At 34.9% G+C, this 14,219-nt stretch overlaps 1 protein-coding gene across 1 annotated transcript in view; it reads right to left on the reverse strand.

Moving 5' to 3' along the window:
- Positions 1–1,108: 1,108 nt before the first annotated feature.
- RhoGEF2 (Rho guanine nucleotide exchange factor 2) overlaps positions 1,109–14,219 on the reverse strand; it is a 67,083-nt gene continuing 53,972 nt past the window's right edge. Inside the window, exons 32-54 of the mRNA XM_080149620.1 lie at positions 13,985–14,071; positions 13,018–13,143; positions 12,535–12,643; positions 11,272–11,350; positions 10,107–10,148; positions 8,639–8,708; positions 7,891–8,006; positions 7,386–7,493; positions 6,655–6,771; positions 6,076–6,123; positions 5,391–5,543; positions 4,723–4,819; positions 4,089–4,255; positions 3,870–3,936; positions 3,621–3,671; positions 3,435–3,496; positions 3,151–3,350; positions 2,781–2,840; positions 2,553–2,631; positions 2,283–2,358; positions 2,046–2,098; positions 1,838–1,850; positions 1,109–1,494 (exon numbers count right to left, since the gene is read on the reverse strand). Coding sequence (XP_080005746.1) covers positions 1,444–1,494; positions 1,838–1,850; positions 2,046–2,098; positions 2,283–2,358; positions 2,553–2,631; positions 2,781–2,840; positions 3,151–3,350; positions 3,435–3,496; positions 3,621–3,671; positions 3,870–3,936; positions 4,089–4,255; positions 4,723–4,819; positions 5,391–5,543; positions 6,076–6,123; positions 6,655–6,771; positions 7,386–7,493; positions 7,891–8,006; positions 8,639–8,708; positions 10,107–10,148; positions 11,272–11,350; positions 12,535–12,643; positions 13,018–13,143; positions 13,985–14,071 — 2,031 coding nt within the window. The 3' untranslated portion in view covers positions 1,109–1,443. The remainder of the gene's footprint in view (positions 1,495–1,837; positions 1,851–2,045; positions 2,099–2,282; positions 2,359–2,552; positions 2,632–2,780; positions 2,841–3,150; positions 3,351–3,434; positions 3,497–3,620; positions 3,672–3,869; positions 3,937–4,088; positions 4,256–4,722; positions 4,820–5,390; positions 5,544–6,075; positions 6,124–6,654; positions 6,772–7,385; positions 7,494–7,890; positions 8,007–8,638; positions 8,709–10,106; positions 10,149–11,271; positions 11,351–12,534; positions 12,644–13,017; positions 13,144–13,984; positions 14,072–14,219) is intronic.

A 14,219-nucleotide genomic window follows, 5' to 3' on the forward strand; every position in this document is an offset into this window, starting at 1 on the left:
CTGCTATATTCATAGAGATTTATTTGTTTTTTTAATGTTAAACAATTTTGCCTAATAAGTAAGTTTTTCAAAATATCATTAAACTAAAAAGACTCAAAAAATATGTGTAAAAAAATGCTTTTTACTCAAAAACAAAATTTTTTATTTCATTTTTGAATAAAGTTTCTGCTAGTAACAAAAATAAAAGGATTTCTAGCTTAATTTTGCTAAAAAAGTCGTTTCATGTTAAAAGTTACTTTTTCCTCAGTCACTTTTTCAAAACTTTAGCACTAAAAATCTCCGGTGTTAATGGAGGTAAAAAAATATTTTTATATCTACTTACGTGGAATACTATAGAGAACAAGGACATATGTATTTTTTAATAATTCATTGAGAAATAAGGGCTGCAGATGCTTAAAAATACTTTTTCGAGGGTCATGCTGTATATTTAAGATATATAAGTTTTCTGGAATTTTAATGTTAGGGGGAGATTTGAAATCTGCATCAAATTTTAAGGATTTTTTATAAAATTCGTTTTTTGTATAATTCTTTATCTAAAAGCGGAAATGCATTTTAAGTTAATTAATTTTGTTTGACCAATAGGATAGGTGGATTTTAAACTACCTGCGCTCTAATTGGTTGAATGATGTACGCCATCCAATCAGAGCGCAGATTTTTTAAATCCACCAATCAAAGATGACAAAATTAATTAACTTAAAACTGCATTTCCGCTATTAGATAAAGAATTATAGAAAAAACGAATTTTATAAAAAATCCTCAAAATTTATTGCAGATTTCAAATCTCCCCCTAACTTTAAAATTCCGGAAAACTTATATATCTTAATGTATATATGGTTTATCCAAACCCCCTAGAATTTTTCTATTTTTTCAAGTATAGCCTTTGTGTAAGGTCTACCCCCCTTACCTTACAAAAAGTAATAAGAGGTCAAGAACTACATATTTGTTTTGATTTAATACTTGCAAGCTCTGTTCCAGAGTGTAACAAAACATTGTTGTAGGCACTAATCACTAAATTATTTAACATTTTGCCATTTCCATTTTCGTGGTGGAGGGTCCTGATACAACTAATTAAAATGTCACAATAATTTAAACACAGTCAACACTAAAGCTCTCTCTTATCACTTACAAAATTTATTTCCTTCAATAAAGCAAATGTATTTTTTCTACAAGGATCAAAAAAGAAACTGCTACAAAAAATCTTCTAAAATCAAATAGAAAAATCCTCCAACAATATTTTCTATAATTTACAAACAATAATTATGCTATTATAAAATTTACTATTTCCAATAACAGTTTATTAACATATTAAAAACTAGATAATAATAATAATAAGAACCCTGTTTAATAATGTATTCTTCTTATGTATTACATATTTCTAAGGCACACTAAATTTCTCTATCTCCTAAGCTGTGGATATGATATTTGAGTTTGGTGCCGTGAGAGTCAACATTCTGAACTTGGTACAACTCTGTAATCTGTCTCCTCTGTCTCATCCTAAACATGACACATGAATATTACTGTGAATTCACTAGCGGCTTCACCCCAAGCCTCTAAAGCTTTTCCCCTAGAGGTAATATAAAAAAAAATTAAACATTTCTGGTGCTGCCATTTATTTTGAAATAACTGCCTAAAAACAAAATAGTGGGGGGATTTTTTGTTCTTGGGAGGGGTTGTGGTGTCCCACCCCCCAAGGAAATAGCTTAAAACCACCACAGGACCAATAGGTATATACCCTGAAGAGTAGAATCCAATCAGTTCTGTGGTTACCGAGATCTTAAGCTTCAGATGGATGGACAGACAGACATCATTCTACTTTTTACAGACACAAATATATTACCTCTGAAGAATCTGTTTCTAGTGAAGTGACAAGAGTTATTGTATCTACTACACCATCATCATTATCAACCTGAACATTAGTTTCTAGTGAAGTGACAAGAGTTATTGTATCTACTACACCACCATCATTATCAACCTGAACATTAGTTTCTAGTGAAGTGACAAGAATTATTGTATCTACTACACCATCATTATCAACCTGAACATTAGTTTCTAGTGAAGTGACAAGAGTTATTGTATCTACTACACCATCATTATCAACCTGAACATTAGTTTCTAGTGAAATGACAAGAGTTATTGTATCTACTACACCATCATTATCAACCTAACCATTGGTTTCTAGTGAAGTGACAAGAGTTATTGTATCTACTACACCATCATTATCAACCTAACCATTGGTTTCTATTAACATCATCATACTATCGTAATATAATTAGAATGTTTACCTGATTATCATCACATATCATGTTGTTGTTGATAATTTCATTAGTGGGGGTTGTTGCACCCAAATATGCTGATTCTCTGCAGTAATTAATTATCAGTCTTATCAACATGATAGGTATGGCTGTATGTCTCAATTATTGACACAATTTTAAAACATTTTTCTATTTTATTTGGAAGATTTTTCTAATATTACTGTTAAACAAAAACACAACAGTGAAATAAATACGTTATATATTATGTTTAAAATGTGGAATAAGACTGAATTATTATTCCTAGGTGACCACTCCCTATTCTCAGGAGCAGAAGCTGTATCTGTAGTATCATCATCATCATGATCAGCAGTAGTGACTACTATTCCATACAAATAATTATCCATTTGATGCAAGTCACCTAGTTCACACACACACACACACATACCCCTCTCCCCCCCCAACCTAACGTTATTTTAAAAATAAATAAAAGGCAAAGAGGTGACTGGTAAAAATATATTATGTGTATTCCTGTATCAATACTACCACTGTCTAGAGAACCAAAGGGAAGTTGAAATGCAGTTCCTGTGACTGTAAATTTATTTTCTACTCTAATCATTAGTCAAGTAGCAAAGCTCTATTAAACTCTATATACTCCTGAGCATGACTTGGCTAAGATTAATACAACTGTATAGATTCCTCTGGCTAACAAGCATCTTTCCGTAGAACTGTCAGTAATTGCCAATTTTTTCAAAAAGAAAAATTATGGTTTTCCTCAGTTGCTATTCAATATGGGTATAATATTGAAATTTTGTGTGTGGAGAACACATGGTATTGTTTTATGCTTCACTACTTAGGGATGTTATTATCAAGATAGAGAGAGTAGATAATAATATATTTCCTGAGTCATCATCATTATTATTATTAACAATATCATCTGTACTGTGTATCTCTGTAATACTGTCATGATTAGATATCAGGCTGTCATACTCTAGAGTATCTGGCTGCTGTACTACAGGATCATCATTATCATCATCATCATCAACTGTATCTGGCATGCTGGCATCCATGTCAGAGCTACTCATCATACCAAGGATCAACCTGCAAACAGTATATTCAAGTGTGTGCGTGTTATATTAAAATCAACTAATATAAAACATGATATAAAGTTTTTAGAATCAATACCTGGTGTTGTTTCTAAGGGATTCTGTGATTGCCAGAATTCTGTCCAGAGTTGGATTCACTGCCTGCGGATACAAAAAAAAAGTATTATGCCTAAAGCTTTATTAAACACAATGTCTCTTTGTTTAGCTAAAAAAAACTTTGGGTACTTTTATTCAATCTTTGTTTGGCGATAACGTGTGTGGTTACCTGAATATTGAGGTTGTGTCCACTGCTGGAATCTCCAGGTGCTGGACAAATCTGCATAAAAGATTAAGTTATAATTATAAACAAGGATATCCACAATTATATTTCATGGTCTAATGTGAGTTTCAGTGATCAATGTCATAAAAGAAAGAGTAAAAAGAATATGATAAATTAGGAAATCTGAGTCTGAGTGGTATCTCAACCCTCTGCATGTGGTTAACTCTGCACATCAACAATGACAACAACCTTTACCTTGAGAGTATCATTAACCCATCTGCCCAGGTTGTCAACATCCGTCATCAAAGCCATCAAAGCTTCCCTGTCAAACAACAATCAATTTCAACAAGTGTGTCAGGGGCATAATTTTAGGATGCAAGGTGGGGGGGCTATTTAACTTAAAATAGAAATGACAATATATACATAAGAAGATTATAATAGAGACAACAACATGTCTTGAAATTGGTCGCATGCCTTGTATCTAAGTTCTGTTTGGAAGATGAAATATCTACAATGGTGTCATACTCCTCAGGTGGAATGTTGAGAATCTCTGTGAGGATCCTGTGCTTCTCCTCCAGTGCTGCGGTGATTTCTCTGTCCTTGGCGTCCAGCTTTGCAAACTTGTCATCCAGTGACTCAACCTGGAGTATAACATCATGAGATACAGAATGTCTGGGCCAATAGTAAACTTTGCTTTCGAAGGAAACTTTTTAATTTTACTTAAAATAAGAAATATTCCAGCTATATAAAAAAAACTTGTTAAATAGAAAATGTCTTGGAACAACAAAACAAAAAGGGAGGAGTAGGTTGTGCTAATAATCTGTAAAGGTTGTGAGTTGTAAGTTAAAAACAGTAGTAGAACAATAAAAATTTATGTTAACTTAAAAAAAAATTGTCTATATTTCTTTTCAATAAGAAATACACATATTTAGTGAATATTATCGTTCTACTATTATTTTTAAACCTTAAAACTCACACCTTTACGGATTTTAGCGCAACCTTCTCCTCCCTTACTCATTTAATTATCCATATTATATCCACAGATAACTTTCTATACCCAATACAAGTCACTAAATTTCTAGAACATAATGTTGTAAGGTTAATTTACCTGGGGTGAGTCAAGTGGAGGTGGGGTGGGAAGAGGTCGGAATTGTATTGAATCCCTCCGCAAGGCGGAGTCATTAAAGCTCTGTGACCTACTGGGACCTAATCAGCAGCATATCAGGTTTCTAACATGTCTGGTGTGCCACAGGGCTCTGTGTTTGGCATGTTATTATAATTACATAATTGTTTATTATAATTTTGAAAATTTTTGACTAACATTCATAAATTTCTATAAAAGGGGGGGGGGGGGGGGGGCGAAAGTGACACTTTTTAAAACTAAAAGTCAACAAAGGAACTCAACTAAAAAAAGTTACAGGTCTGAGATTTTGCATGGCAGTTGCTTTATAGGGGTAAAATATGGAACTGTGAAGAAACGGCGGCTCTGTGTTTGGAATACTAATATTTTTAATATGAAGGTATGGTGTGCTACAAGGCTCTGTGTCTGACACATTATAATTTATAAAATGTCTAGTGTGTCATAGGTATGTAACTGACAATATTTAGTCCATCTGTCATAGTTGCATATTCTAGAGGAAAAATAAGATTTACTCAGCTGCTATCAGAGATAGACTCCACAATTTTTTTTCTTTAGAATTAATAATAAAACTAAACCCTTTTTCACCAATATGCCCTTGAGAAATGCCAATTATATTAGTTAGAAACTCTGATATTCCTTCATGACTGTTAGCAACAGACAAATGATTATCACTGGCAGCCAGAGTGACGGGGACACTGTGCAGACTCAAGGTTGTGGAGGTGCGAGGCAGTGCAGTTCTGCTTCCTCCAAGTCTCTCCAGTCCTCCTCCAGGCGTGGTTTGTGAAGGTCTGTTTTAAATACAAAGGCTTAGATAACATATTACCAGTGTTCTTGAGGAGTCTTATGTCCAAACTCTAAGACACATGGCTAATCAATCAAGGAGAATGATTTTACAACAAAATTACCCCTTCAAATTCCTTCAAAATAAATTTGAAAAAAAAAGCAAAACAAATAATAGAAACATTGAAAAAACTGCTTCCCTTTAAATGAAACTAATTGTAAAGTTTAGCAATGTTTAAAAGTGCCTAAAAATAACTTCATAAAAGATTAGCTGCCTTAATAATTAGGGTACAACTCTTAAGTCAGTCCATCTGAATATTAAAGCATAGCTTTGAAACCGCTTAATATCCGCTGGATTAAAACCAGTTCTCAGACATACTGAAGAATCATGTACAGACAATTTTTCCACGAATATTAAAAAATTTAAATTGTAAAATTAATACCTACCAGTTTTGTAAACCTGGTTTTAAACTTTTAATATCCGTGGAAAGCTGTCTTTAATACAATGTGATAAATAACTATTAAGCCCTTATATCCTGCCTTCTAGTTTTGTAAATTTCTGTTGCTGAATTAATATGCCGTAACCATCTGGCGGGGGGTTAATACATGCATTATTTCAGGGATCTCAAGGGATAAGACAATGGTCAATAAATTTATGTACATCCCTAATGATAATATACAAAATTACCCCTTCTGTAGATTAAAATTAGACGTTGAAAAGTTAAAACAATCAAATTAATTAATCATCCAATCAAAGTCCCCAAAGTTGTTAAACCAACAAAGAAAACGTTTTTATAAAACTTTGGGCACTAGTGTAATAAACAGCCCATTGTACTCTCCCTCCCTCCCTTTGCAACACTCCTCTATATAACAATAAATCAGAGAGACAGGGGCTGTTTATTACACTAGTCCCCAAAGTTTTATGTTAACATTTTCTTATTCGTTGTCTTAGGCGACTTTAGGGGATTTTGATTGGTTGATTCATTAAGAGTGTTCAATTATTTCTACCTATAGAATGGGTATTTTGTGAATTATCATTGGGTATGTACAACATACATCAATTTATCGGCCATTATCTTATCCCTCTAGATCCCTGACAATAAATGCATGTATGTTTGCCTGTCACACTCATCCTTAGTCCCGGCTATCAACTCATTCAGCTGACTCTCCGCTGTGGACGGATTGTTGATGACAAAAAATGCACGCTTATTTGTAGCCACTGTCCGCACTAGCAGACTGAAATACCAAATATTTTATTATCCGCGGATATTAAAATAAAAATTAAAAGATTATCAGTATTTATTAGCTCCGATGGCCCAGATTTTATGATTTTTATTTTAATATTCTTGGGAAATTGTCTGTAATACGATGCTATATATTATTTTCAGTTTGGCCTAGAACCGGTTCTAATCCAGTGGATATTAATCGGTTTCGAAGTCTTCTTTAATTCATGTTCATGGTCTTTTATAGACTGGCAGTTGGAAGTACGTACGGACGGGCTTTAATTATAGAGCAGCTTGTGGTACTAAAACAAGGATGACAACATTAAACCTTTCTTACATTTCTCAATTAGTTCCTAAACTACAAACAGCAAAAAAATGGTACTTATATTTCCAAAAACGAGAGCTTATGACGGTTCTAATGGAATGCATAACATATTACTACTATTAAAACAAGCCGGGCCATTTGAATTCTTCCATACCTACACTTTGAAATTTGTATGATATATGTGACAGTATGTTTAACTAAATCTTTCCCACCAAAACCACACACACAATAAAAAACCCCGCGAAACTCCATCAACGACGACATTTTGAACTGGGCGCAAAACAAAATAATTTGTTCTGTACCTGGAAAATTTAATGACTGGGGAGTGAATCCTTCTGGTGGCCTCGTCCCTAGCCGAGGTCAGGGGTGTCACACTAGACAGAGAATGGAATTTCAACAGGTACTTCTCATCCTGCCATGGCGGTTTAGGGGGTTAGCACAATTCAATATAGAGAAAATTTAATCACGTGATCAACATTCTTCATTCTTATTGGTTCAGGCGTTTGTCCAATGAGTGGCAAGTATTGCTATCACGTGACTAGGAACGGCATGGTGGGTGGTTAGCACAATTCATAACTGAGAAGGAACCTGCAGGGGACGCAGGGAGAGAGGGAGGGTTGAAATGTAAACTCACAGGGATCTAAAGAAATAATTCAACAGCCAAAAAATTAATTTACGTTCCCAATGATGACACAAAATTACCCTTTTTGTAGATTACAATTTGTGGTCGAAACGTATGAACACTCAACTTAATAAACAAATCAATCAAAAAAGGAGCGAATCAGCTAGATTGTTAAATTGTACAATTCCTGTTTTTGTAGAAACATGATGCTATCATCCAGCAGCAGGACATACAGCTCGATCTTTTTATTTCTTCTATTTTCTCCAGACAGGTTCAGGGTCAGGTTACCATCATACAACAGTTCCTGGGCACACACAGTTACCATACATCCACACAGATAGACAGACAGGTAGATAAACAGATAGATGGATAGAGATACAGACAAACAGAAAGTTAGACAGACAGATTATATAGTCAGACAGACAGATGGACAGAGAAAGAAAACAGAGAGATGGAAAGTGACACAGACAAACTGACAGACATTTAGACAGACAGACAGGTACAAAACAGATGTATAGACAGATAGATAGGCAGACAGGCAGACAGACAGACAGACGAACAGATAGACAGACAGATAGACAGACAAACAAACAACCAGATAGACAGACAAACAAGCAGACAGACAGATAGAGAGACAGGCAGATAGACGGAGAGACAGTGAGAGAGGTGATATTTAGATGTTTATTCCAATTTTCCCCAAAGTTTTATTACCTATAACGTTTTCTTATTCGTTGGCTTAACAAACATGGGGACTATTAGTGAATTTTGATTGTTTGGTTTATTAAGTCCTCAAAGTTGTTAAGCCAACGCATAAATAAAAAAAATTATTATCAAACTATGGGGATGAGTTTAATAAACAGTCCATTGTCCCCTCTCTCTGACAAGTTGAGCTCTTTTAGGGTCAAGGCATGGAGGCATGGATGGATGGTAACTTTCCTTTTTAGTTAAATCAATATGTCTATATTCTTTACAAACTGGATCCTCAACTCCCATCTTTTCCAAGCCTAGAGAGTCAGAAAAACTTATTTTGTTGTGTGATGATACAGATGCCCCGGCTTCAGATAACCAGTAATTCCCCTATGAAAAGGCGGGAAATTTCAAATCTCATGGGCATCTGAGTCCCGGGCATCTGATATCTCACTCATTTTGTTGTCCTATGTTTCAAAAGTTGTTAGTCTAAAGAATAAAACTTTGAGGACTAGGGTAAAAAAACCTCAATGTCTCAAATTATTTGTTGAAAAGTACCCAAAGTTTTAAAGCCAAATTTAAGGGGGGAGTCAATAGAACATGATGTCCCCAAAGTTGTTAGTCTAATGAATATGACTTATAAAACTTTGGGGACTAGGGTAAAATACAGATCAATGTCTCAAAATTATTTGTTGAAAAGTACCTAAAGTTTTAAAGCCAAATTTGAGGGGGGAGTCAAAAGAACATATTTTGTTGTCCTATGATGTCCCAAAAGTTGTTAGTCTAACGAATATGACTTATAAAACTTTGGGGACTAGGGTAAAAATCAGCTCAATATCTCAAATTTATTTGTTAAAAAGTACCCAAATTTTAAAGTCAAATTTAAGGGGAGTCAAAAGGACTTATTTCACTGGGATCTTAAGGGATAAGCAATAACACAAAATTACCACTTCTGTATATTTCAATAAGTGGTTGAAACGTTTGGACACACAACTTGTTAACCCCACCAATCAACATTCAGTTAATGTCTCCAAAGATGTTAGGCCAAAGAATAAGAAAACGTTATTAAAAATCTTTGGGCATTTTCCAGTATGGCTTCGAAACCGATTAACATCAGCTGAATTAGAACTGGCTCTAAGCCATGCTGATGATCGAATCATGTATAACATCGTATTACAGACAATTTTCACGAATCATAAATAAAAATCATAAAATTAGTAACAAAGGGGGGAGGCGGATGTGCCACTTTTTGAAACCAAAACTAAAAGTCAAAGGAACTCAACTAAAAAAAGAGTTACAGGTCTGATTTTTTGCATGGCAGTTGCTTTATAGGGTTACAATATGGAACAATGAAAAACGGCGGCGCATCCGCCGAAAACCGCCGAGAAATTGCAAAAAAAAATTCGGCAGGAAACGGCGGTTTTCGGCGGTTGCGCCGCCGTTTCTTCACAGTTCCATATTGTACCTCTATAAAGCAACTGCCATGCAAAATCTCAGACCTGTAACTCTTTTTTTAGTTGAGTTCCTTTGTTGACTTTTAGTTTTGGTTTCAAAAAGTGGCACATCCGCCTCCCCCCTTTGTTAGCATGGGCAATTAGCCCCTCAGAGCTAACAAAACTGGTTTTATTATTCTTATTTTAATATCCGCAAAAAGCTGTCTATTATATAATGTGATGAATAACTATTCTTTAATGTTTCATAAATAAAGTTCTTTCCTGAGGTGTCCAAGTTTCGTTGAATTTCCAGAAGTTTGTGTCTACATTATTTTTATATTTTTGGGCGGCAAATTTTGAATGTGAAGTTCTGTATAAAACATCCATATGAAGCGAAGAACAAAAAAAAACATTTAAGGACAAACGGACAAAGAGAGTTATTTTTTGTGAGAATTTTCTGTAAAGTTGTGTGTTAGAAATTAGTCAAATGCGCTTATCAGGTTAAAGTGTTCCTAATTTTGACCATTTTTTAGTGTAGGGCCGGATATCAGTGTCCAACAGGATAACTGACCAACACTTGATATCCGGCCAACCCGGATAGTTTCAATATCCGGCCAACCCGAATAGTTTCAATATCCGGCCGGATATCCAGCCCAACCGTACCATTTATATATTATACATTGTGTCATAATAAAGAACAGTTTGACTTAATAAGCACATTTGACTGAACACACAACTTAGAAAATACGCGAAAAGAGAGAGATACTAATATTAATTCATAGAAAATCACGAAACCTTTATTGAAGCATAACCGACAGACTGACGGACAAAGTAAATTATATCTAATTCTTAAATCTAAAAATTTCAGCTGTCTATCTTAAATAGTAGCTTAGAAACTCCCATTTCCCCCTTTTTACATAATAATATTTAACTTTCAATATTAAACTGATTTTGAATTATAAGGGCAGAGATAGACTTTAACACTACACAGAAATTATTTCTCAAGTTATAAACCTATTTGAAATAAAAAACAAAAATATAAAGTGCCACTAGAGGCCTCTAGGGGCGTAACCGCTAGTCCTTAAAATAAAGTAACAGGATGTCCGTCTGTTTGTGCTGAAGGATCTCGCTAACCGCTGACCCTTCTGACCGATTTGATTCTCCTTTACAGTATAGCTTCTCACAGGTTCAAGGAAGGTTTATAGCTATTTTGGGGGAGGGTACCACCCCTCTCCCAAGCGAAATCGCCCAAAGAAAGAAACCATCCCCCAAAATTTAATTTTTTTTTTCAAATTCAAAATTAAAATGGAGGGGGGGATTAATTTTTTCCTTTTTCCTAAAACACGAAAAATTAGGTTGATTAAACCTCCTGGGCCAAAGCCCCTAGAGGCTATTGGGGTATCCGCTAGTACTAGGTATATGCCACCACAAAAACTGTAGTCCTGCCTGTATTGAGCTCTTGCTACACAAGTGTCGATAGTCTCCAGAATTTGTCGGGTGCGCAGAGATGCCGCGCGTAACAGTCCTTCAAACGCGCACACACATCATTTTAATTTTAATTATCGCTTTCAGTTTTATTTTATAAACTTAGAAGTTGAAAAGTTTGAACACTCATCTTAATGTGCCACTAAATCAATATTCATAAATCCCCAAAGTTGTTAAACCATCAAATAAGAAAACTTTATTGTAAAACTTTAGAGACTAGTGTAATAGACAGTCCATTTTCCCCTCTCCTGCTGTATGTCTATATATCTATATATCTGTCTATCTATCTGTCTGTCTATCTATCTGTCTGTCTATCTATCTGTCTATATATCTATCTGTCTGCCTCTCTGTCTATCTATCTGTCTATCTATCTGTCTATCTATCTGTCTATCTATCTGTCTATCCATCTATCTATCTATCTATCTATCTATCTATCTATCTATCTATCTATCTATCTATCTATCTATCTATCTATCTATCTATCTATCTATCTATCTATCTGTCTATCTATCTGTCTGTCTATCTGTCTGTCTATCTATCTGTCTATCTATCTGTCTATCTATATGTCTACCTATCTGTCTATCTATCTGTCTATCTTTCTGTCTTTCTATCTGCCTTTCTGTCTATCTGTCTGCCTATCTATTCTCTGTATGTATGTCTGTTTACCTGTCTGTCTATCTATCTGTCTGTCTGTCTGTGTCTGTCAACCTGTCTGTCTGTCCGTCTGTTTACCTGTCTAACTACCTGTCTGTGTCTGTCTACCTATCTGTTAATCTGTCTGTATGTCTGTCTATCTATCTGTTTGTCTGACTGAATTTAATATGTGTGTGTGTGTGTGTGCCTAATTCATTTGGGTTGGATGGAATTTTTATGAATTAGTACCCAAGGTTTTATAAATCGGTACCCAAAGTTTTAAAAAATTGTACCCAAAGTTTTAAAAAATGGTACTCAAAATTTTATAACTGGTACCCAAAGTTGTAAAAAATGGTACCCAAAATTTTATAAACTGCTACCCAAAGTTTTATTAATTGGTACCCAAAGTTTTATTAATTGGTACCCAAAGTTTTATTAATTGGTACCCAAAGTTTTATAAAATGGTACCCAAAGTTGTATAAAATGGTACTCAAAATTTTATAACTGGTACCCAAAGTTTTATTAATTGGTACCCAAAGTTTTATAAACTGGTACCCAAACTTTTATAAACTGGTATGTGTGTGTGTGTGCCTAATTCATTTTGGTCGGACGGATCACAGTGTTTGATTAAATTTTCTAAAAGCAGTGGATATTTGACTAGACGTTGGTGCTCGCAGGGTAGTTGAGACTGAAGCTGAAGCCTGTGTACACACAGGTAGTTAGATTAAATACTGGAGTTCTGTGCACAAATGGTACCCAATGTTTTATAAACTTGTACCCAAAGTTTTATAAACTGGTACCCAAAGTTTTATAAACTTGTACCCAAAGTTTTATAAACTGGTACCCAAAGTTTTATAAACTTGTACCCAAAGTTTTAATAAACTTGTAATCCCCCCCCCGCCAAAAGAAAAATATTTATTTCTTTTTTCTTTTTTAAACTTAAATAAATACTTGGGGGGGCTGGAGGGGGTGTTGGGGGACGAATTCAACACCTAACCTACTAAAGTACCCCCAAGAGGCCTCTAGGGGCATAGCCGCTGGTAACTAATAGAACTCTATTTATTGAATCTTTTTCCTGCGACACTCGGGCCTTCGTTCTTGTTCGCTGAGAAAAGATTCCAACTTTGGTTCTCTTATTCTTAACTTCTTCAGCTCGTCAATGGTAAAGTGCTGCTCTTGCGTAAACTTCGCCCCAGCATCCTAAAACACAACGTAATTTGCTATCAATTTCTCTGCTCCTATTCAAGATAAACAGCTGAAATTTCTTGTCAACATTCCCACTACTAAGAAGCTTAATTAAGTATAAAACATCTCAAACAGTCGGACCGCGTTTAAGCTGTCTTCCATCTGGTGTTGGGGTCAACAGTATTTCACGGTAAAATGTCCCAGGTAACGAATATCTCCAAAAATCGAACGGACAAACAGTGGAACGCACAAAATTTTAACTGAAAAAAGAAGGCCTACAAATAATCCGGAATAGTCATTAATCAGTAATGAATAGGTATTTATTTCGAAGTGCAACTAAATGCACAAAAAAACTAATTTTGAGCTTTTTTCTTCAGTGAAGCTTTCCCTGTGTATCATTGGATCTTTACTATCCAGATTATTTGTTGGCCTTCTTAAGCCGCCTAAAACGGTGTGTTGGGATAATATGTACGTTCAGCCGTTTGGCAGCTAGCAGACTTTAAAATTCAGATTTTTGTAGATATTCGTTACCAGGAACATTTTACAGTGAACTGCAGTTGACCCTAAAACCAGATGGAAGACGGCTTAAAAGCGGTCCGACCGTCAGAGATGTTTTATACTTAATTATGCTTTTGAGTAGTGGTAATGTCGACAAGAAATTTCAGCTGTCTATCTTGAATAAGAGCAGAGAAATTGATAGCAAATTACATTAACACACACTATTCAATTAGTCAACCAATCAATATTCGACCAAGAAAAGTTTCCAAAGTTGTAGAGCCAACGAACAAGAAATTGTTAATATCCGCGGAAAGCTGTCTATAATACGCGATGCGATTAAAATAGCTAAACGTATTACCTTCAATCTCTCGCCCGCACTTCCTTGGAACATCCCTTCGAGAAGGTCTCCCACCGGCCCCACAGGGAAGCCCCGCTGGGTCTTGTCCTTCACAGTTCATTATTAAGCTATATAAGTTGCAAATAATTTTAATGTATATACCTAATGGATTTGAAATCTGCATAAAATTTTAAGGATTTTTATAAAAATCGTTTTTTATATAATTCTTTATTTAAAAGCGCAAATACAATTTAAG

Source organism: Acartia tonsa, chromosome 15 (assembly GCF_053477335.1).
Source record: "Acartia tonsa isolate MP-2025a chromosome 15, ASM5347733v1, whole genome shotgun sequence".
Taxonomy (NCBI): Eukaryota; Metazoa; Arthropoda; class Copepoda; order Calanoida; family Acartiidae; genus Acartia; species Acartia tonsa.